A 26,007-nucleotide genomic window follows, 5' to 3' on the forward strand; every position below is an offset into this window, starting at 1 on the left:
TTGGCATCTGTGGTGATTGTTGTGATTGTTGTTACCTGTTCTGACTACAGGGGTTGGACTCGTGGAGTTTGGTACACTTTGAGGATTGTTCAAAGTGGGTTGCAGATTGCAGGAGAGGGGACATCTTGTTGCAAGTCTTGATGTGTTGTTTGCCTATATTTTGGTTGAAGAGTTAGAGAGGAGATTTATATTTTTGACGTGGAGGTCTTCTATAAATTCGTTGCTGTAAAAACCGTAACCATTATAGTGCAATTGCTTCCTAGCGTTGGAAGGACATTGGATGTAGGCATCAAGGCCGAACCAATATAAAAACCTACGTTTGAATTCTCTAATCCTATACTTTTACTTTCAGTTGACTTCATTATCTGCGTAGTTATCTTTACTTTTCCGCTACAAACGAATTTCTATAACTTGCGATTCAAGAAAGTTTGTAAAGTTTTCTACTTTGATTTAAAGATTGCGAAAAGACTCTGATTTTGAAAACCCACAAATTCAACCCTCCTAGGTGTTAAAACGAAGCCTACCTGTTTCCCAACAGGCTCATTAAGGGATTCTTGGCTTTTACAAAAACGACTTATACAAAACTTTCTTAAAGAAACCTGATTTGGCTGGGGAGTATGAATCTTTTAGTATCAAGAACTTGAGAATGAATGAAAGTCTATGTGCATATGTGATTACATGGATACTGCTTCCAAGGGAGGATGATCAATCGTTGCTAAATGGAGAGGACATATACCTATTATATGCTCTACAAACTGCTACTCCAACAAACTGGGCATATGTGATCCGTGATCACATGTTAAAATGTACAAAAAGCAAATGGTTGTGTCTTCCATACGGGGTTTTCATCAGTAAAGTACTAAAAGTGTAGAAAGTGGACCTCATAAATGAGAACGTTAATAACTGCAATAAGAGAAATGTGATGAAAAAGCTATTTTTGGACTCTTTAGGATTCAGAAAATTAAAAGAGGAGTGGATCATGATTGATGCTATTCTGAATACAGCAGAAATGAATCCTATAAACATTGATTCATCTAGATACAAGTTTCATCCTCAGTCTATATTTGAAAAATTCATGGATGAAAGATTCGAGAGACTGGATAATAAAATGATATTGCTACAAAGGTCATTATCTAAGCTACATGGAAAGATGGATTATGCATTACGGATAAATGCTTTCAAAAACACTTATGTGGATGACTCATACAGTGGAAAGAACAGTGCTGACAAAAAGATTGTAGAGTCTTTTGAATCAGAATAGATTCTTGTATCTACAACAGTGTGTCTTGTGTCCTAAGTCTTTTGTTGACTTGTGTCTTGTCCTTGTTTTCTTAATTTTCTTTTGGTAATGGCTTAAACTGTCATTATGCATGTCTTGTTTTAAGTAAATCATTTGTAATATCTTTTGAACAAGTAATGAAATAAGTTGGTTATGGTTTAAATTCATTTGCTTTGGATATCCTGATTAAATCTGTTTTTTTAATCAGTATTGAATCGACTAAGTGATCATTGAAGTTGATTATGCATATGCTCATTATTACATTAATAGTTTTGCATATTCACTTTCTTATTGTAAAATTTCTTGCATTACTGTGATTCTAAATTGCTTGATTGTTAACACCCTGGTAAGTGTACCAGATCGTATCAAGTAATAATAGAACAGTAAGTCCAGATATTGTTTCCCAAGGGACTCATGGCACTAAATTGTTGTGTTTTTGCTTAACCAATCAAGACTATGAAAACAATACTTTAGGATTTTTGAATATAAAGTGCGAAAAAATAAACATGAATACAATTTGATCAATTAAGGTTAAACACAAAAGTGGATGGATGATTTTGATAATGAGATGAATATGTTATTAGGGTTTAGATTTCACCTAATCACTCTCATATATCTATTATTCTTCTTTGTTATCAATGTTCATGCAACTTTCTAATTTACTCTAAACTTGATCCCTCGGTGAAAAGAGCCTATTACCAAAATTACTAGTTTACTATCCCTAGTCTCCCTAGTAATTACTAATGCATTAATCACAGAAGCTTAAAGCAATTAACCGTCCTATTTCTATCTCTAAGCAATATTTCATAATCAAGAGAATTCTCCTCAGTTCTAGATTTCCCCGTACGTCCCCGTATCGACAAAATCAAAGATCATGACACCGAATGAGTTAAACGATGCAAGCTTTATAGCACAGAAAAGAAAACCCAAAAGTATTGATAACACAAGTATATGAATAAAATAAGAACTTCGATATAAGAGAGTTTAGAGGTTATATCTTTCCCAATAACAAATGAAATTAGTTCCCCATCGTCATGAAGAAACTAGGTGTACAATGGAATGAAAAAGATAGAAACCCTAGAAAGAGAAGAGGAGAGTTGTCAATTCCCCAAATCTGCCCCCAAAGGAGTGAAAAATATGTTTTTATGCCTAAGCCATCAAAAGATACATTCTCTAGGGTGTCTAGGTCTTTAAATAGGCCATAAATATAACAGAAAATAGGTCCAAGCCCAAACTGATCATAAAAATCGCAGAAAATATATCAAATCCTGATCTGGATGAATTTTTCTGGATTCTGGTTGACTTTTCTGCACTCTGGTTCAGTGGTTGACTTTTTTGGTTGATTAGTTGACTTTTCTACATTCTGTTTGACTTTTCTACACTTCAACTCCTTGATACTTCAGCCTTCTTTCAAATCATTCCAAAAACCTACAAAATCAAGGGAATTTAATAATAAAATCATAAAGTAACCTTAACTCTTTTATTCACAAAACTAAAGCAAAATCATGAATTCAAGCTAATTCTAAGTCATAAAGGGTGTGTTTTAATATCAATTTTAAACATGAAAATAACGGTTTTTGAACCGTTATCATTGATCTTCAAAAGATTGTGAAAGGTTTTGTAGGAAAACATTGCTTCTGAGTTGGATACTGGAATCAAAACTCATTGGAAAGCAATGAAGTCGACTTGACAAATGGATCAATCGACTTTCACTTACAGGGGTTATAAATTCCATTTAATGGAATTTGATTATTAAGTTGCTTGATCATTTTATGTTGGTTATCTTCAATATATCTCTGTTTCTATCTGTTTGTTTTATCTATGAGAATATATTGTGAGATTGTTGATGATTGTATCTCTGCTTGATAAAATTGCTTGAAATTATAAATCTGATACAATTTTTGATACAAATTGATTGAATGCTCTAATACTTGTGAAACTACATTGTGCATATGAATTTGATTTTTTAGTATGCACAATGACAGGGGGAGCATTACATGATTACATAGATTCTTCATATGCCTACACTTTAAGGGGACTTTATCTTTTTCATGTGAATATCTGTGATAGGGGCAACATCTTTGAATGTTTAATCTGTTTACATTGATGCATCTCTGACTATTTTTCAAATTATCAGCATATCAATATCCAAAAGCAAATATTTTTTGCTAATGCACAAAGGAGGAGAAATGTTTGAAATATTATTTGCTTGATATGTGATTGCTTGATACTGTTTATTCAGAGTAAATGTTTTGAAATATGTTGAAATTATCTTGTGTTTACTCTGATACACTAAGAAGTTCATTTAATCACTTATACTTACTGAATGCTTATATTAGCTTTGATTTTAGTGATTACTTGACTATTTTATGTGCTGTTTGTGTACAAACATGATTGCTTATTAATCATGGTTATGCATCATTGTTGACAAATTGGCAAGTGTACCAAATCGTACAAGTAATATAAATGGTAAGACCAAGTATCGTTTTCCCAAGAGACTCGAAAGGCTTTCTCGTTCACGTGAATTAAAATAATAAGACTTTGAAAATAAAAATTAATAAATTGGATTTGAGAACAAAATTATTAACATGCAAAATAAAGTTGATTCAATTGACAAAAGAAAACAATTGATCAATGGATGTTGTTGGGGGTTTACAACTTCATCTAATCCGCCCTCTCTTATCCACTCCTCTTGAATATTAGTTTGATTAATTAATTGTTATGCGACTTTCTTAGCCTACCCTTAACCCGATCCCTCGGCGAAAAGAGCCTAATATTAACTACTGGCTTGCTATCCCTAGCCTCCCCAAGTAATTAATACCGCATTATAAACAGAAGTTAATGCAATTGATCGTCCTACCCCTATCCCTAGGTGATATTGCAAAATCAAGGAATTACTAACCAATTCATGTCATTATTGTACGTCCCCATATCAATAAAGACAAACATCAGTTACCGAATGAGTTAAACGATAAAGGCCTTAAGCATAGATGATAACCCAACAATAATCAATCAAAACATATGGAGACCATATAAATAATCAAGAGTTTCAATAAAAGAGAGTATCAAAAGGCTACATTGTTTCCCCCAACAACAATAAGGTTTAGTTCACCATAGACATGGTGAAACTAGATGAAAAATGGAAGAAGAATGGAAGAGCAAACCCTAGAAAAGATGAAAAGGAACCTAAGCATCCAAGAGATCCTCTCCAGAGAGCAAAATTAGGTCTGGCCGTACTCCCCTATCAAAAGAATCACTCTGAACTCGAAATAGGGGTATTTAAAGGTGAGGAGCGCAACAGAAAATAGGCCCAAGCCCAGCGAGCCACCGCCCCGCGGTTTAAGTGTGCCGCCCAGCGGTTTCCCATAATCCTCCAAACCGCCCGGCGGCAATCGCCACCGCCCGGCGGTTTACCTCAGAATCACCCAGCGTCAATCGCCATGCCTACTCCTCGCCCTAGACCGCCCGGCGGTTTAAGTGTGCCGTCGGGCGGTGCGTCGACTCTTCAAATCTTCATTTTTCTGCTCTTTTCTTGAGTCAACGACCTGTATCTTTAACTCCATTCTTCACTTTCTCAAAATAGCTACAAAACAATGCAAAACAAGCATAATATCGCTAAAAACAACTTTTGACTCTCTACAGACTCATTTATTGAGTTTTGCTTGATTCTAGGCTCATTCCAAGTAGTAAAGGGCGTAATTTAGTCCAAATTGACATATGAAAATAACTGTTTTTCAACCTTCATCAATCATAAAAAAAGGGGGAGATTGTTGAGATGGTTGATAAGGGAAGCACAAGTTTAGGTATACCTTAATCTCACACTGCTCTGGTTTTTTATGATGACAACACATTATTAATAACACATGTATTGTTATATGTTACATGTTCTATTCTTTATTGTGAATGATATCTTTATGAACATGTTTGTGTTTATTCTAATATATGAATGCATATTTATTGATTTGATACATGATACATCTGTTGTGATTGCATTACATATGTTTAAGAAAGGAAAACCACATGCACTTTGATGAACTTATACTATGTGGTAAATTTGCAAGTTTTAAGTCGACTTCATTATGAAGTGAGTCGATTTAAACTCATGACTTTGCAAAAATTTTCAAAAGCAGTGTTGTGTGTCATTTTGCATTGAAAAGATTTTCAAACTGAGTTGAAGTGTCTAAGTCGACTACATGTGTTGTGAATTCGACTTAGTTAGTTATTTGATTCGAAATTTTGTTAATGCTTGTGATCTATAAGGGCTATATTTCAAATGTATGTTAAAGCATTAATTGTGAGTCAACTGTATTAAATGAGAAATTAATTTGGTTGTTATGACTGTGGCTAATTTGTTTTGACTGTTATAACTGTCAGATGACAGTCGACTTTATTAGTAGCACAATCGACTACAGGAGCGTCTGATTTATAGAAAACTATAAATAGGCGTGATTATGTTGATCACATAGACTTTGGAAGAACTGACATTTTCATTTACTATTTTAGATTGAGATCCTGTGATTAAACGCTCCAAGAACGCATCAAGAAGGCGATGAAGATCTTTCTTTGAAGAGGTTCTGAAGGAGGAAGAATTTTGTGCTTATTGGTTGATTATATACTGCACGACTTGGTGTTCATCAGTTGACCAAGATTTCTATCAATCTTTGGAAAGATTGTTGCTGCCTTGTTGGGATTATAGGAGGTGGACTCGTGGAGTTCTGACACTTTGAGGATTGTTCAAAGTGGGTTAAAGATTGCAGCAAAGGGGACATCTTACTGTAGATCTTTGTGTTGTTGCCTATATTTTGGTTAGAGGGTTAGAGTGGTGTTTTATATTTTGACGCGGAGGTCTCTCTAGAAACCTTTTTGTAGAAACCTTGACCATTATAGTGCATTTGCTTCCGGATTGTGGAATGACACTAGATGTAGGCATTGAGACCGAACCAATATAAAAACTTTGTGTTTGCTTTCTCTATCCCTACACTATTTTACATTAAGTCGACTTTACTGTTTTCGTAGTCAACTTTATATTTCCCCTTCAGTTAAACTTTTATTCCTTGCGATTCAAGAAATTTTTTAAAGATTTATTCTTTGTGAAAAAAATTTGAAAAAGACTCTGATTTTTAAACTTCACCAATCCACCCCCCTCTTAGTGTTGAAATTGAACCAACCTGTTTTCCAATAATAAGAAACCATGCTAGTTAGTAGCTACATAATTGTTTAATATACTAAAATTAAACCATATAAATGAACTTTGATAACCATTTATTAATAACTTTAATAGTTTTTTTGTATCATAAATGTAGAGTAAATTTTTGTAAACTTTTGAAGCATGTACACGAAAACAAACTATTAATAGCTTAGTAGTATAACCCTGCAAATCATAATGAGTCTAAAAATATACAAACATGAAAACGATGCTGAATTTTTCTATTCAAATTGGATACTCTCATTTGATACAAAGAGTTCAACTACAGTGTAACAACATTACTAATTACAAATGAATTATAACTAACCACTGCTGGTTGGAAGAAGAATTATGCTTATGCATTAACTAAACACTGTGATCCTTCAACAAACTGAAACTGCGTAAGAGATAGCAAGTGAGTCATTCATTATGCTTATGCAACATGGAATGATCTACTCATGGACCTTATTATAGCAAGAATAATCTTCAAAGCACCCATTGGAAAAATACTCTGTAATATTAGAATTGGGATAGTTAGATTAAGGATTAATAAAAAAATTTATAAAATGTAAAATTTCACTTACTTTTGCAACAGAAGCGATGGACTGAGCCTAGATCTTTAACGAACTTTACTGCGTGATTTTCTGTTTGGATTGGATTTGTAGCTCTTGTTTCTCAGTCTTTGATTAAGAATGCATTCAATCAAACGGATTGACCATTCTGGTCTTCTAATGAAGAATGCGAGATATCCCAACACCATTCCAAATACCCCTCCACAACCATATCCAATAGCTACGGATTTCCAACCAAACCCAAATTGTTCTTCTTGCTGATATTGAAAGGTTGCTAATTCTCTCGGCTGCTTTTTATACTTGCGGCATGGTTTTGACAATGGCAACCCACATAGCCCTTGATTTCCCTGATAGGAATCATTCTGAAATGTGTTGAATTGTTTACCTGTTGGTATCATCCCCACCAGCAGGTTTTGTGAAAGGTTAAAGACAGAGAGAAAGTGAAGGTTGGTCAATGCATCTGGAATCTCACCCATGAGCATGTTTGAGGAGAGGTCTAACCATTCCAGATATTCCAAACCACCCAATGTTTGCGGAATAAAACCAGTAATTATGTTGTGGGAAAGGTTAAGTCCTTTTAGTGACTTTAACTCTCCAATGATTGATGGAATCACTCCTTCAAATCCATTATTCGACAAATCAATAGTTGTGAAAGTGGTTAAGATTCTCTCCATATGCATGACATTATTTTTCACCGTGACCACAACAGAATCCTTGTAAGTAAATGAATTTCGATAAACTTCTAGGTATTCCAAATAATCATTCTCACTCTCTTTCATTGCCTTGAAGTTTTTTATGCATGTTGTTGGCAAAGCGCCACCAAAGTTGTTGTTGGAGACATCAAAAATCTTCAATTTGATAAAGGCGTCCTTGGCTTTCAAACAGTTGATATCACCGTTGAACTTATTGGCGCGTAAAACGAGGACTTCCAGTTCTGGAAGATAGTGTAGCCAACTTGGAAATCCACCGTTTATGTTGTTTTGTCCAAGATCAAGAACTGCCAGTCCTTTGCACATGACCTTGGCCCCAGGCCAATCTAATGGTCCCTCTAGATTATTGCCATTAAGATTCATTGTTTGCAATGATTCTATCAGAAGATAGGTTCTGGGTATGGTTCCACAAAGGTTGTTCATTCGCACATCCAAAACTGAAAGGTATGGCAAGGTTCCGAGGCATTGTGGAAGCTTGCCTGTCAAATTGTTGTGAGACAAATTGAGCAACTGGAGGGAGGTTGCATTGCAAATATCTGAAGAAATGCCTCCAGTTAATTTGTTGTTCGAGACAGAAAAGAATTCAACGCCTTGTGGGGGAGCGGGGATATCTCCTTCAAGCATGTTGAAGCTAAGGTCAATGTAGCTTATGTTTCCCTGTGAGAGCGAGAGATAATCAACTGATGTGAAAAGGTTATGTGAAAGGTCCAACTGATCCAAAGACTTCTTTCCGATCTCATTAAACCATTTTGGTATCCTTCCGCTAATTTGGTTCCAAGATAGATCTAAATAATCAATAGATTTGAGCGGACTTTGGAATGTTTGGATGGAAAAGGTGGACTCATCACCATCATTAAAGCTAAGAGAGAGAAAATTATTGTGAGAAAGATCAATACTCGTTAGCAGTTGAAGATTTGAAAATTTATCAAAGTCTAAGAGGCCAGTGAGATTATTTGATGATAGTCTCAAATCATAGATATTTTGGAGAAGAAACATTGACTCGGGGATATCACCTTGTAGCTTGTTATAAGAGAGATCGCAAAATCTCAATGATGAACAGGCAGAGAATTCACCAATTGGCCCCGTAAGCTGGTTGTCACTAAGGCGTAAGCTAACTAACGATGACAAAGAAAAACACCAATGTGGAATTATTCCGTTCAATGAGTTATTAGACAAGTCCAGAAAATCTAAATTAGAAAGTCCACCAGTTTGATCAGGTATCTCTCCAGCTAATTTATTATCTGAAAGGCGTAAATAAATAATCTGAGTGAGCCCGAACAATGATGATGGTAATTGGCCCTCTAGGTTGTTTCTAGCAAAATCTAAATGTTCTAATTTGCTTAGCTTATGAAACAAATTGGGGATCTCAGTATCAAAATTATTATAGGAAAGATCTAAGTGAATAAGGTGTTGAAGGTTGAAAAGAGAAGATGGAATAGCATCACCTAAGTTGTTTGAATGGAGCTTCAGATAATTTAATTGTGAGATGTTGCCTATGCATTGAGGAATGGATCCTGTGAAATCATTACTTGAAAGATCAATGTAAATGAGATGATGAAGATTGGAAAGTGATAATGGAATCTCGCCACTAAATTTGGTATGACGAATGGCCAAATATCTAAGAGGAGTGCTCCAATTGAACTCTGGAAGTTCACCTTCGAGATCAGGATTATCAGACAGATCAAGGTGTTGAAGATTGGGTAAACATAGTATCTTATTTTCCAACTTCCCTTGCAAACCGGAACCTTGAAGTTCGAGAGAGACCAAAGAAGATGAAAAATTAAACAACAAAGACAGAGAACTCGGTTTAATCAAAAACATACCTAGTCTATAAAGAGTGAGTACTCTTAAATCAGTTGCATTTATAATGAGCTTTTCCAGCGTTACTGGTTCCATTCTCATATCTTGTAACAGTGAGAGATCAAGTGAAACTAATTTTGAGAGGTGAGATATTTCGGAAGGAATGACACCACTAAATCCAACAAAAGATAGGTTGAGATGAGTAAGAGCTACAAGATGACCAAACCCAGAAGGCATTGGAGAAAAAGAAAAGTCATTGAAAGCAAGGTTGAGTTTTTGAAGGTGAGTGAGTTCGAAGAGAGTGTTGTTGGGATGAAATGGACCTTGAAGGGAGCTGCAGCTGAGGTCTAAGCCAATGACGCGGCCTGAGTTTGTATCACAACTCACCCCATCCCACAAACAACAATCAGTACCATTTTTCCAAGATTCTGTCTTTGGATAAGGAAACTCACAGGAAGAAGTTCTGTAAGGTATGCTACCAACAACTAATGAACTCTTGATGCCAAGCAAGGCAGAGGCTTCATCATGGTTGCACAATGGCTCCAATGAAGACGTCCGTGAAGGAAAATGACAAAGCAACCAACTCAGGACAAGATACGCAAACCACCACATACTTTTCTAAATGCTTTTGGTTTACTCTGATTTTTAGAGTTCGAGCATGAAGAGTATAACGATCATGAATCGTGAGACTTGAATTTTAAGTCCCTCACTATTTTAATTGATGTTGAAAAGCGGATTGAACAGGGAGCCAAACTCGTGAATCTATCAGGTACATAATTTGCACTGCAGCGTAATAAAAGCAATTTTGTGTATAGTACAATTATAGTAAAGATGTATGTTACACAGTGGCAGGCCAACCTTTTATCACGCAATAATGATACTTTAATATAGGTAAAAATTTTACAGTAATTTATTATATTTTATTATTTTTTATTTTTTTTAATATAAAAAATTACTTTTTTATGATTATTTTATCTTTTATTCATGTCAAATAAATATAAAAATTGTGTTATTTTATGATTAATTTTTGTCACGCCTGACTCACGGTCATTTTTATGAAATAGATTTACCACTATATTATTTAAAATTGATTCAGAACAATCCCCAGATAAAAATAATTATATAAAGAGTGATGCACGTCCTTATTCAATGTCTTGTTACTACTCCTTACATATTCCCAAACATAATCACGTGACAATTTTAAACAAGAGTTTTCTTGATTTAACTTTTCACTTAGATTGGGTTATAATAATTCTTATCATGGTTTTTGGAACTATAAGAAAGAATCTTATATATATGCTTCTGAAATAATGTTTTTTTATTATATTTGCACGTTTTATTCTAGATTTTCATCTTATTGTTTCCATTAAAATTCGATTGAATTTTTTTATTAAATTTAAGTCAAAATTTTGTTAAATTCGATCAAGTAAGTCTTATTTAAAATTTATTTGATTTTGGAATAATTGATTCCAATCGAATTTAAGTCAAAATTGGTAGAGTTTGTATTGATTAAATTTAGTCAAATTCAACTGAGTTGTCCCTAATCGAATTTCAATCAAGACAATCCTTATCGAATTTAGCCAAGTTGGCCTCAATCGTATTTTGTAAATATCAAGCTTAACTAACTTTATACAAGGTTTCGGATCCTCTTTCAAATATTTATCAAGCTTTCATATATAATCAAATCTACATTCTGTAGCCCTTAGGTAGAAACTCATGCCATGAGGATCATCATCTTCATCATCTAGTTGAGATTCTTGTTGGCTACTTTGAGAACCCTCCTCAATACCTTGATATTGTTCATAAACTGTTTTTAAAGATCAAATTAATTTTGATTTCAATGCATTGGTCATACTAGATTCAAATAGGTAGTCAATGAAGTAATTAACAAAATCCAACTTACTCTTAGGGTCAAACACAACAACAATCAATAATAAGATATTAATTTCATTAGGATTTCCCCAATATTTTTCATACTTGCCCTTTATTCTCATTGACATCAATTTTATCACATCACTACTATCAGAATATTGTCGAATCTTTTTACCAATTTCAAACACCTCCTTCATATGCATATGACTGGTGACATAAGAAGAACCAGAAATGCGTAGGGTAAAGTCATCAAACGCCTTTAAAAATGGTAGAACAGACCTTGCATATTGCCAATTCTCTTTTAATGGCACACCACCATTAATTTTGGCCATTTCAATACCAAATTTCTTATCTTGAATATCTACCAAGACAAATACATCTTTGTACTTCAAGCTTGGCTCTAACATTAAGTAAGTTGAATTCCACCTGGTTTCAACATTAAGACAAATAATACCTTTATAAGAAATTACCTCTTGTTCAACACATGCCTTGAATCTAGCAAATCTAGCTGAAGAAGATTTCACATATTTAATTGCACTCCAGATGTTTGAAATTCAATCTTTCATATCTTTTAAGTTATCCTTCACAATAAAACTTAATATATGAGCACAACAATGCATATGAACATATTCCCCCTTTAAGACAAGATAGTTCCATGGTAACATCCTTCTTTTGAAGTATTGGACCCAACATCATTTGTTGTAGCATTATCCACGGTGATACTAAGGACTCGCTTCAACTCCCAATTATTCAAACAAGTCTCAACATGTTTAGCAATAAGCTCCCTTAAATGTCCCATTGTTTGAGAAAAACTCAAAATTTTCTTTTGAAGTTTCTAATCATTATCAATAAAGTGAGTTGTTAAACTCATGTAATTTAGGTTTTGGACTGAAGCCATGTGTTTGTAGTTAAACAAACCCTCTCACACTACTTTGATGGAAAACATTTCATGCCTTAATGTAGTGCAGGATAGGACTTCAAATCGTGATTGCAAGGACCATACAAAGTCACAGAAGTCCTCATTTTCCACAAATCGAAAAGGAAGCTCGAACTTCACAAACATCTTCACCAACTTCATTCGAGATGCATTTTGGTCAAATTTTAGAAATAGTTGGTGAAGGGCTAACACTAACTTCTGTAGATGATGATGAAAGCTTTTTCCTTTTGAATGCTTTTCTATTAGAATTTTCTTTGCATCTCGTCAAATGATTCCTTATCCCGCTTGTTCTAGCCAAATATTTAATCAAATCACCACAATAATTGTATTTAGCCTTCTTCTCAGAATAAGGCTTTAGTTTAATAAAATGTCCTCACACATTTGACCAACCTTTATTATTCTCAGTTGATGATTAATCGATACAAGGAGATAAATGATCCATTCCAGAAATATTTGGTGTAAGGATTTCTACTCTTTCTGACATTCACGTTACTATCATTAATTAAGAATTTAATCAAACAAAAAGCAAATACATCTAAAAGATATATTTGACATCCCAAATATCATACTATGCATATAATATAATAGAAGTCAACAATTTTAGTATGAGAGAGAAGTTAGGAGTTAGCCAACGATAATATTAAGCATATAGTCATCCAAAATATGTCTGGAATTTAAAACTTTACAAGTTTAAGAGTATTTAAAAAAAAAATACATGATGTAACCAAAAGTCCTAAGAGATAGGATTAGCAGCATCGATCTCCTCCAATGTCTGCTCCAGGGAAGCCTCATCTCCCTCTGCTCACATTCAAGTGGATGATCATCGTAAAGAGAAAAGCACAACACATACAACACATACAAGAGTAAGAGTAAGCTAGGTTTCAAAAGCATACTAATCATCATACAACATTTAAATAGCAAATCATATACATACATATGACTAAATAGAACAACCTATCATGTTATGACACAACTAGACTCGTCTGGACTTAGAATGAATATCGATCTGGGGCGAGTTGTGCACTTGTGGTGGCCTCTACTGCTTTGCAAAGCCATTGTCAATGGGTTTCACCCTACCACACACAAGTGTAAGTCCGTTACCACACAATAGGCCTCCACGTAGCACCTATCACTAGGACCTCTTACTACTCTCACCACATGCGTCAATCCTCTCTAAGTGAGAATGAAAGACCATTAGAGTATTAAGGATAACCCCCTATGAAGAAGCCTCATATATTCGTTCTAAACACTAAATGATCTCACCTAGAGATCTTACTTTAATACTATTAAAGTCACCTAAATCAAATCACAATCCTCTTTGAATCATCAACATACCATATTTGTTACATTCAACACCACTCATAACCTTTATATGTACATACTTTCAAACTATAATTCACACAATACAACATGCCCTCAATCATGCTGCAAAATCAAGCCATATATATATATAAATATATATATATATATATATATATATATATATATATATATATATAAAAGACACTCTTCAATCAAACAACACCAATCAATCCATGGCACAAGGATACTCATATTTAGGTAAGGAAAACAGCTCCGAAACTCTCACTAACAACTCCAGAAGGGTCCAAAACCCCTAAAACGACCTAAGAAACGTAAAAAACGGACATCTGAAACCCCAAAAACTATCAAAAACAAAAACAACAGCATGCTGATATGCCCAGGGGCGCTCGGGGGCTCTAGGTGGCACCCAACACGAATCGATATGGCATCCACGGGCGCCAGGGCTCAACCAGGGGTGCTGGGGCGCCATACCAGTTGACAACAACCATGAAAATTGATTTTTTGATGCACTTGTGACTTGTTTTAATGACTAAATGGGTTCTTTACACATTTGTATTGATGGAAAAACATGTTTATTCATTAAAACTAGCATCTACTTGATCACTAGAATTTAAGGCTAGGTGTATCAAACCACTTTTGACACTTTAAAAACCCAATTTCATCAACCTAGAGGTCTAAAATTGAATTTACCTCTTAGAATGTGTTTTAGAAAATTTAGCACTTCTAACAAGTCTCGAATGACTCAATCAAACTATCCCCACTGCCCACTTACACCCTAGACCTCAGTTACTCAAAAACACCCTCCCGCTTCCTCTAAACTCACTCAGAACACTAGTTTTCCTCACCCTAAGGACTCAACTCCACTTCTAGCATTTAGAACCTCTTTTTAACCAATTTTATAGTCATAACAAGTTATAATTAACTTGCCTAAGCTATCCCAATTGACTGAAACAACTCTCAATCCCAATTTTCTAATTCGACTACCTCACTTCCTCCTATATACCTTAAAACCAGTACAAACAGCTACCAACAATTTTACTCTTAAAGTAGATTCATCAACGTTGGTCTCAACAATACATCACATCAAGATCAAACTTGCACACACCAATCTATAGTTTCATACTCAGATACACTATCTTTCCACTATTTACATTCAAAATTACCCAAGTTTAGTTCAACAATAAAATTATCTATTGCTTAATTTATACATGCATCAATTTACAATACACATCCTAATTCATAGAACAAAACAAAACCCTTAGCTTCCCTTACCTCTAGTGCAAACAATCGAGCTCAAGAAGACCCCAAACACGCCCTTTCTACTTCCAGAAACGCTAAACCACCTACGGATCATCAATTGATGATGAAGAACAAACTTTAGAACTAAATTGCAACTAGAATTAGAAAGGAAAAACCCTTTGGGCCACATGCAGCAAAACTTGTTACATGACCATAACCCTAACATTGCACGGAAACATGGAGAATGACTTACCGGAGGAAAATGGAAGAATTAATCGGATGGAATTGTTGCTCTTGAAGCTCAACTCTCCTAAGAAGCTTCTGATCAACAAAATATCGGTTAAGTTTTGAAATAGACGTGAAAGAAGGTAGAGCAAAGAGGAAGAAAGCTTTGAGGAGGAAATGGTGTTTCAGATAAGAAAGGGGAAGGCTTAGAATTGCTAAGTCATTTTATTTTGCTAAGAAAATCTTAACCTCTTATTTGATACCACATGTGCAAAAGCCCTAAAATTATCTTTTCTCAGGTTTTACAATATACCTACGAGTGTTATTTTCAACACATTAGTTATTACTAAAAGGTATAGATAATTGATGCTACAATGATTCCAGTTTATAAATAATAGAAAGAGTATAGGATTGGATTCTAGAGTTACTAATAACTCTAGAATAACTTTTATTTTCTTCTTGGAAAGATTTCGAAGCAATCAAGAGAAATTTTCACATTTTTTTTTTGTTACTTTTTTAACATCAGAATTGGTAGAGCAGTTATCCAAAAGTTAACGACTAAAAAGAAGAACATGATGTTGTACTTTGCTAAAATCTATTGACCAAAATGATGTTATACTTTGCTAATCTATAGACCAGAATTGGTATATACACTTAATAAATAATGTGAACATGTACACGTTCATTCTTACATCTGTTTTCATATACCCCAGAATAGGAATTTGTATGATATTAATTTGGGGAGGTTATTATGATCGAAATAAAGACTTCTTGTTGTTCTATATAGTTGGATGAAGGCAACGTGATAAGCTAAAAGCTCATCAAAGGTTATAATTATATTTTGAATAATTTTAAAATGTGATAGTTGTTAGCAAAAGACAATTTTCCTTTCCTGATTCTAATTATGTGGACCCTCTGAAGGTAGTGGAAATGTTAAAAGTGAGAATTAGACACTAGATTCGAGGTCAGTGTAGCCTCCTGAGAAGATAATTAGAAAGATGAGAATGTAATTTTTCCTCCCTTTATTGAATTCAAACTATTACATTTAAAGACAGAGAGAAGATTCCCTCTGCTACGTGGCAAACAAATCTAATAGAAATATAACAAATGAAACAAACTTCTTCTAGAATAATGTAAGAAAATGAATCATTCTAGGAATGAATAAAATTTGACCACCCTACAGGCCTTCGGGTCATTCTTTTGGGCCTAATATTTCCAATTGTATCAATACCATCCCCTTCGACATGGACCTTGTCCTCAAGGTCAAAGAGGGATTTAAGCTCATCCCAATTTTCCCAAGAAGTCTCGTCTGGCGATAGCCCTTCCCATTGAACCAAAGCATAGCACATGGGACTGCCCCCCATATTCACTGTTTTGAAGTCCAAGAGTGCCAAGGGTGAAATGAGAGGATTATAAGGTCGGACATTGACCGGTTGGGCATGTGAGAATAAGGGAATGGAATGATCTGTGGCTTGTGCAGGGGGAAGAGATGATGGTTCAGAGAATAGTGTGGAATACGACTGAAGCAGCTGTTGTACTTAGACTTTATGATGAGATGGAGAAGAGTCTGGAAGAGGAGACGGACGAACCGAAAGTGAGAAGAATTGGGTCGAAGGGTCTGTTTTCACAACCCGCCTGAGTTGGTGAAGTGAAATGGAGGTGGGCTTCAATCCCAAATCACCGTGCAATTCAATAATGGAGTCATTGAAGACAAATTTCATAGTAAGAGCTCGATAGTCCATCAAAATAGGCCCTAACTGCTTCAACCATTGGGCTCCTAGGACCACATCGGCACCCCCCATGTCCAAAACATACAAATCCAATGTGAATAAGTGACCTTGAAGAAAGAGCTCTACCCCTTGGCACACGTAAGCACAAGCCAGCTCCTCACTGCTGCCAACCAAAACCATCAAATAAGGTGAGGGAGAAAGGGCCAACCCTAATAATTGAGTTACCTTCCTTTGAACAAAATTGTGGGTACTACCCCCATCTACTAAAACATTGATCTGATGAAGCCCAATTTGGCCCATAAGGCGCAATGTTTCCGGAGCCTCAGTGCCAGAAAGGGCATGAAGGCTGATTTGGGCTGAGTGGTCTGGGCTATCTCACTTTGTCTCCAACCCGTCATGACCCAAATCTAAAGTGGGAAATTCGGAGTCACATTCTCCGACGGAGTCAGTTTCCTCGGCAATAAAAAAAAGAAACGAGCTGGACAACGGTGGGAATGGGAATATTTTTTGTCACAGTTAAAACAAAGACCCTTCTCAAGGCGGTCCGCAAGCTCGGCTTCAGTTAGTTGTCGATATGAGATTATTTGCATAGGAGGGGGTAGAAGTTGGGGAAGATGTTTTTCGATAGGAGGGGTTAGGAGTGGGGGAAGGTTTTTTGTGGTTTGTGGTTGGGTATGGGAAGTAATGGTGCGGGTAATAGAGGGAGAAGGCCAAGAAGACGCCGATTTAGGTTTCGGGACACGATTGAGATCCCAAAATTTTTCTTCCTACAACCTGGCTAACCCCACCGCATGAGACAATGTTGTGGGTTGTTGTGCCACCACCTCACGGAAGATTTCTGGCTTGAGACCGGAGATGAAACAACTAAGAAGAAACGAAGGGGGTAATCTAGCCACACGGGTGGCAATCGATTCGAATTCTGTGAGGAAATATGAAATAGTGGTGGTTTGGGGTAGCTTGAAGAGTTTTCCCCTGGGATCGTCGAATGCCGTGGGAGCGAATCGAGTTTCCAGGGCTTGGAGCAATTGTTGCCAGGAGTGGATCTGGCCGTTACGATACATCCATTGGAACCAGGCCAAGGCAGCGCCATCCAAGTAAAACGAGGCAACAATGATTCGTTCTTCTTGAGGCGTATTGTGATAGTCAAAGAACTGTGTGATTTTGAAGATCCATCCTAGTGGGTCGGTGCCATTAAAACGGGGCAGATCAAGTTTTAGAAAATGGCGTTGAGAAGAGGAAGTGGCACTGGAATGGAAACGGGGTGGTGAGAAGGAGGGGTGAGAGGGTGAGCTTCGAGGTAGGATATATGGGTATGCAAGTCTGTCATTTGGGTGGAGAAAAGGGACATTTGGGTGAGCACATCATCAAGTTTGTTAGAGAGAGTTTTTAAACGTGTACCATCAGCCATGGAAAAGGACAATGAAAGAACCAATTGTTAAAAGTGAGAATTAGACACTGGATTCGAGGTCAGTGTAGCCTCCTGAGAAGATAATTAGAAAGATGAGAATGTAATTTTTCCTCCCTTTATTGAATTCAAACTATTACATTTAAAGACAGAGGGAAGATTCCTTCTGCTACGTGGCAAATAGATCTAATAGAAATATAACAAATGAAACAAACTTCTTCTAGAATAGTGTAAAAAAATGAAAATCATTCTAGGAATGAATAAAATTTGACCACCCTACAGGCCTTCCGGTCATTCTTTTGGGCCTAATATTTCCAATTGTATCAAGAAATCAATTGTACACCCTCATGCCTTGACGCTGTGTTCGGATGAGAGGAATTTCCTGTTTACGCGAATTAGGGAAGATGGATTTACTAAAAAATCGTGTTCACTTGTGCTGATATGCAACGATAGAAAAGCGATGATTTATGCTGATTTCACTGTTCAGACCATCTCTCCATTTCGAAAGGATTTGCACTGATTTATGAGTAAATGACTTATATGCCCTCTATCATTATTAAAAATTCCAAGACAATGTGCAGCCCTGCATAATTTTAAAAGACGATAATATTAACGTTTGAAACTGTATCGAATTCTTAAGTTTAAGAATCGATTCCAACAACCATCCAAAAGTGTATCGGATTCTTAAGTTTACTTTGATGAGCTTTGCGCGAAGAGTTGTGTCTGTGTGATGAAGAGAAGCAGTTGTGGAGAGTAGGAGCTGTGGAAATCTTCATGTGAGGTAATGTTTCTCGCACACATTTAACTGGTTGTTGCGGTTGTTGCAGGTTGAAGACGTCTAGTTGTCGTGAAGACGAAGAGAGGTGATGAGGAAGAAGAAGCTTGATGATGAGGAGGCAAGCGGATGAAGAAGACGAAGCATGAAGCAGAAGACATATTGATGTATTCAGTTCCAGTAAAAAGCCTATCCGGATCCAGGTTTTTCATGAATTTGCAAAGAAAGGGTATTCAGATACAGGCTTTGCGTATCCGGATCTAGGAGACATTTTTGTTTCGTATCCGATTCTTTGGATGACAGCTCTGTGTTCTTTCTAGTTGCAGTCAGCACATACTTTGTGATTCGGAAGAAGAGGGAAGTGAAGGGTCGGAATTACACACGGAGGAGACGGCAGCAGCGGAGCTAAATGGCCTGAGGGCGAGTAGGTGGTCAGAGGTAGAATCGCAGTACGTGGTTGTGCGGCGGAGATGACTTAATATGATAACGGATGAAGACGACGACACCACAAACACATGTGATGTGAAGAGAAGAAGCAAAAAAAGCGAAAGAGATCGAAGGATCGAAGGGTTTATGGAGATAAAATATGCTGCGTGTTGAAACACCTTTAGCTTCTGTGGATCTTCTGGTTCATGCGTTAGGTTGCTGCATGCTTGCATTATATTTTATTAAAAAGAAATTTAAAAAAAAAAATTAGTACTCCTTCTCAAAATTTATTGGTTGTTTTAAGTTTTTCACTAATATTATCTTATTATTCTTGCAAGAAAGAATTTTAGCTGTAGTTATATAGTTAAAGTTGTTCGATATTTTATTAATTAAGTACAATATTTATGAATAGAAAAAAATAATTACTTAAATTTTATTTTATAAAAATTATCATTTTTTAAAATAATTCTCTTCACATTTCAAATATTTCTCTAAATTTATGGAAATCTACTAACTCTCTTGTAAGTAAGTAAAAATTATGATGAAAAATTAAATCAAATTTTGTTTGAGTAATATTTTTTTTATATGTTTAGTTTTCTTGTGAGAGCAAGAATTGATAGCTTAAACTTGAGCAAACAATTTTAAGATGTAAGAAAAACTAATTAAATTTTGATAATATCTTAAATGATTTGGATTTGGATGTAAAGTTGATGTAGTAACCATATTTGATTTTGTTAACTTTGTTTAAATCTTAAGATCAATGTTAATGATATGTCATGTATTTTATAATTGAAAAGTCAATATATTTTAATTAAGTTATAAATTAAGTTATATTAGTTTAAGATGTTATTTTGGAAGGACTTTCTAACCCTTTGACTAGGTGAATAGAAGTATAGTTTGACCAATTGCATCATTTTATTACATTTAAAAATAAATTAATTTTATTACATTATAATTTTTTTAATTTTTAAAAATTAATTTTAATAATTATTTATAATTTTGGTCTCTTTATAAATATTTTTACAATTAAATATAACATTAATGAATAACATTTTATATTACTTTAATAACTAGGGGTATTTTGGTAATCTTCAATTTTTACTAATTAAACTAATTTTTATAATCTGTCACATCAATCAAATCCTACACTAATTTTCACACACTTTACTTTCAAATCCACTCTAAATTACCCACAAATCCACTCAAAAAAAAAAAATTACTCTCAAATCCACTCAAATCTATTCAAATCATCTCCCCCAAATCATCTCCCCTAAATCACTAGAAAAGAACAAAGCATGAGCGAAGGTTCGGTTCTCCCTCCAATGGTAAGGTTATGTTTGATTTACAAAAGAAAGTTGAACGAAAATAAAATAGGCAAAATGAGATGATTTCTTATATCTAAAGGATGGACATGGACTCTAATCAGGTCTTGGCTTTTGGGTAGCTTACAAACACATGCATAGGTAACTTTCATTGGAGTTGATTTTGATCTTTCAAGAATGAAAAATAGGTGCATAGGTATGATCTTTAGATGCCCATCTGATGTGGTCACGACCTCTCTTCACTATTGTATGAATATTAGGCTGCTGGGTGGACGTTTCCACCGCTCCCCAAAAGCGCGTTGAGGTATCTTTTCTACTTGTAATCAAAAGTTAGGAGGAAATGATTACGTAACCAAAAGCGTGCTGAGGTATCTTATCGGTTTCCCTTATTTTCAGCAAACAAGTTATATAGAAATAAAATACCTGGTTACGTTCTTAAAGAAAAGGTTCGTAATTATCTACAACTATATATTCCCTTTCCCACCCCTACTACAAAACAAATTTTTAATTATGTTATTTCGGGTCTTTTAAATCTGTTTTACAACATATTTAGATTTGATAGGCATAAACTTTAGTATATTGTTGATCAATAAATTTAAATTCTTATATAATAATAAAAAATAACGTTAAATTTATTGTGATTAGCTTAAATTTATTATTTTTTTAACTTTATTTATTTAATCATTAAATCAAAACTTAAAATGATAAAAATCAAATTATCTAATAAATTAACCCAAAATCACCCAAACTAATTACAAATTAAACTTGAAATAAAAAATATTAAACATATGAAAAATATGGAAACTATATATTTTAACATTACATGATAAAAAAAATCAACAGTAATAGAAAAAAAAGTCAATATTATATATATATATATATATATATATATATATATATATATATATATATATATATATATATATATATATATATATATATATATATATATATANTATATATATATATATATATATATATATATATATATATATATATATATATATATATATATATATATATATATATATATATATATATATATACTAGTAGAAAAATGACTTTTTATAACTTAATTTCTGGAGATATAGTTCTGGACGATATAGTAAGTCTGCACATTTTATAATGTAGCAGAAATTTAGGTTATATAGAATTAACAAAATAAAATTCATTTCAAATAATCTAATATTTAATACATCATTTATATTATGCAAATTTAAATGATTCAGCAATGACATTGATTCACATCGTCTACACAAGAACAAATCTCTACTCAATGACAACAATTTTCATCTCCAAGCAAATGTCCAAAAATGGAACACTATGTTCTCAAGCATACTTAGCCGGAAGAATTTTCCCTTGCACTCCTCCATCACCAAAACTTCCTGGAACTAGAACACCATCAACGCCCTGCAGAATAAGTCCAATTATAGAAAACCAATAAATAATATATCACTGTATGAGATTTTAACATATATATCAATATTAAAGATCTGAAAATTGAATAAATATGTTTAGTCTAAATAGTAGGAATACCTTTAAAAGATTCCATGTAGCTTTATATGCCTCAGGATCCTCCAGCAATATATTTTAATAAATCGTCATAGGGTAGCAAAACCAAAACCAAAAGGTCAACTAACATAAGTGATGCAGTAGATAGATCAGTCCCCAATCTACTTTATGTTTTCGGTTGCGAGTAATAGTAGCATGTAAAAGTGTCACAGAAGAGTTTCAAGAAGATTATAAAATTACTTATCTATGCACATGTTTTTTCTTTTTCTTTAGATGATGCATGTTTGAAATGTCTGCCACTCACAGTTTCATCACATCTGTCATAAATTTTTGTCCTTGTAGTTCACTCCTTCAAATTAGGCTCTGCTGCAACATTGTAAATGATAAAGGAATTAGTTTAGAGACCCAAACACTTTAGGATAAATTCAAAGGAAAAAGTTTAGGATATTGCATGACCTTTAACCACTTAAAATGAAAAAGTATGAAATTCAACCTTAACAGAAAAAAGAAAAAAAGAAAACCATCAAAACCATGAAATTAACAAATTAAACTGCATAAATACGGTTCCAGCAGTCCTTGAAAAGTGTCACAGAAGAGTTTAAAGAAGATTATAGAATTACTTACTTTCAATAGCAAAGGATATGCGGAATATCATGGAGAGTAAGGATGTTTGACAGCTGCATATACAAAAGAACACTGTGCTGAGTTAGCTTTGTTTTCTACAAAGTAGAATAATTCAAATAAGTGTTGATCTTATCACTTGAATGTTTCAGCAACAATATTCCATTCAGCAACAAGAAATTTTCATACCATTTACCTACTGCCCTCCAACTTAATTTCCAAGGCCATGTGTACACTTGTCAAAAAACAATGATAAAAAGTATAAAATTATCATTTTGTGTGCAAATGGGACAGAGCAGATAGTTGCCCAATGAAAAATTTTAATACGGAAAAGCTTAACAATATTGTAAGACTAAGTCAAAATATCATCAGGATAGTAGAAAAAGAGTATTATCATATATAAATGGTATTGAACAATATGGTTCATGACTTATGCAATTAAGCTGCCGGGAAGAAAAAGAAAAGAAAGAAAGAAACTTCATGAATAGAAAAAAAAAAGGTAGAGAGATAATGAAAATATATTGATACGAGAGACCAATCATAAAATCCATTTAGCCATTTAATAATAAAAAATCAGGGTAAACCATTTATGTTATGCTGAAAAATGAAGAACGTATATATGGAGAATACAGATACATACAATCATCAGCAAAGTGTCAACCTTAATAGTGATTGTTAAACTCATGAATTTAATTTTAAATTTGCGCGAGTTATATAATTCTACGAGTGAAAAAATGTGCTAACTTGAACACAAAAAATAATTTTTGTTTGTTGTTAAACTATTTTTTGTTGAGCACAAATAATTTTAAATAACTTGAACACAAATAATTTTAAATAGTTTGTTGTTAAACTATTTTTTGTCAGAAGTTTCCAAGCACGTAGGCATAAATTGTATGTATTGTCAGTCCCCATTTTGCATAATTTCTGAAAGGAAAATGTTTGTTTAACACCCATTTTGACACAAATTTGACACCGTCCAGGTGTCAAATTTCTATTGGGTTTAATGTTTTAAATGGAAAATGGTTTTTTAATGTACTGAGGAGGGTAGAATAGGAATTATGAGATATCGAATATGAGTTTTCATTTGGCGGTTTCATTTTGGTGTCTTTCACTTTGCTTTTGAACGTTCTCTTTCACTTTCGTTTTGTTTCCATTCCCGCACCTTCATCATCCTTTGCTATCTCCATTGCTGCGTTGGTGTTAACTGAAAAAAGGGTATCTTTCGCAAGGTAATGTGTAGTTCCGGTATCCCCTTTTTGGGTGGCTTGGGTTTCTTGTGAGTTTCGTCATTTCGAGTCGGTCTCGCATTTTGTGGTTTCTATTTCTGTACCATTTCGGCTGGCATTGTCTCATTTTTGTCTTCCACGTAATTTAGGGTTTAATTTTTTTTTTTTGTGAACCCTAAGCAAGTATTGATATTTGGCCTCTTACGTGTTTTCATTTTGTATTCAGCTGGAATGGCTTCCGGAATCCCAAAGGTAAGTTCAAGTTGTGGTCTTTTATTTAGTTAGTTGCAATTTTTTTTTGTTAATAATAACAATGTTTTCATTATGTTGTGTAGTGGAGGGTCCGTACTTCTATGGATTCATCATATCTTATTGAAATGAATCGTTTGCTGAGAAATAATTGGGCAGACACTAAGCACAACATCTATTCATACCTTAGTTCCTTACAAATACGTTGATAACATGGTAAGTGTTATATGTCCTTAGTTGATTTATACTATTCATATAATTTGGAATCAATGATGAATTTTGAATGTGTAGTTGGTGCTATTTGCAACCACCATATTACAACAACTGTTTGCGTGCGGGACACTTTAGCCTTGCAGACGTTCCAACAGCTGACTTTGTAAGTGAGGTTTATTTTTTACTTTCTATGTGGTGGTATGTGACATATAGCAGTTGTTGATGTGTTCACTTTATTTTTGTTGGTTTGTAGTTATTTCTTCCTTTTTGCCATCTTGATCATTGGTGGTGCTATGTTGTAAAAATTAGCACATTGGAAATATATGTTATTGATTCTATGGGGAAGGGCATAAGAGACTGTAGAAGGATTGACATTGTTGTGGTATGTGTGAGCCCATTTGAATATTGTTATTGAGTTCCATGTAATAATGTATTGCTAATGTCTAATTCTTATTTTGACTTCGTAGGCCGAAAACCTTGCCCGATTTTTTTGCATGTTGTACAACAGACCGGAAGGGAGTATTGGACCATATTCTGTTGTACAACCAAATATCCCATCCTAGCCAAACCTGTAAGTTGTTATAAGCCTTCATTTTAAAATTATGTTATTTTAATTATTGATGTAGTGTGTCATAAGTGGTTGATGTTATTTTTTTTATTGTTTTAGACATGACTGTGGAGTTATAATGTTACAAGCTATGGAACTTTGGGATGGACATGATAAATTCAATGGCAAAAGCATGCCACAATACTCAAACGTAAGGAAGAATACCATTTTGTTTATTTTTTATGATTTGGTTGATATGACAAGTAATATATTTTTATTTCAGGAGGCATTGCTTGCAATCAGAAAGCGATATGTAACTGAATAGATCCTGGACGAGGAGAACATAAGATTACTGGATGCGCTAGACGTCTATGGATTGTTGTAGGGTAGTTGTGCAGTGTAAAAATGTAGTCTATTTTAGTTTCTTGATACAGTGTACTTTGTATATGAAGACAATTTAGTTCTCGTTTTATATATATGAAGACAGTGTACATCTTCTTATTGGAATAAGATTCTTTTATACATTTCAAGACATTGTACAAATTGTTATTTGAATAAGATGAATGATTTAAAGAATACTTATTAGCAATGTATACATGATTGTTGATTGATGATTGATGTCCATGTTTTCCTTATGGGAAATGTATGAAAGTTCCATACGAATTAAGGTGTTTTCCAGGTCAAGTTGAGTTGTTTTTCGTATAAGTGTGTGTCTAGGTTGGATGTCATGGTTGGGAGACCCCATGATGTACAGAGGGTCCACCCTGGGTCATGAGATGAAGGTTGTACAATTCTATAGCAAAAACCACTCTTGTAATCGTTTACAAGAGGCCTATAAT

The 26,007-nt window shown here is 34.3% G+C and overlaps 1 protein-coding gene and 1 long non-coding RNA gene across 2 annotated transcripts; one reads left to right on the forward strand and one right to left on the reverse strand.

Moving 5' to 3' along the window:
- Window positions 1-6,655: 6,655 nt before the first annotated feature.
- On the reverse strand, window positions 6,656-10,322 carry LOC106763498 (receptor-like protein 12). Its single transcript, XM_014647682.2, has 2 exons — window positions 7,049-10,322; window positions 6,656-6,975 (listed from the first exon to the last, which is right to left on the reverse strand). Exon 1 carries the CDS (start codon window positions 10,156-10,158, stop codon window positions 7,084-7,086), a length of 3,075 nt encoding a protein of 1,024 aa, XP_014503168.1. The 5' UTR covers window positions 10,159-10,322; the 3' UTR covers window positions 6,656-6,975; window positions 7,049-7,083.
- Window positions 10,323-24,949: 14,627 nt separating this feature from the next.
- Window positions 24,950-25,363, forward strand: LOC111241884. Its single transcript, XR_002668271.1, has 3 exons — window positions 24,950-25,003; window positions 25,089-25,192; window positions 25,289-25,363. It is a non-coding gene; the product is annotated as an uncharacterized LOC111241884 (long non-coding RNA).
- Window positions 25,364-26,007: the final 644 nt, after the last annotated feature.

Source organism: Vigna radiata, chromosome 6 (genome assembly GCF_000741045.1).
Source record: "Vigna radiata var. radiata cultivar VC1973A chromosome 6, Vradiata_ver6, whole genome shotgun sequence".
Classification (NCBI taxonomy): domain Eukaryota; kingdom Viridiplantae; phylum Streptophyta; class Magnoliopsida; order Fabales; family Fabaceae; genus Vigna; species Vigna radiata.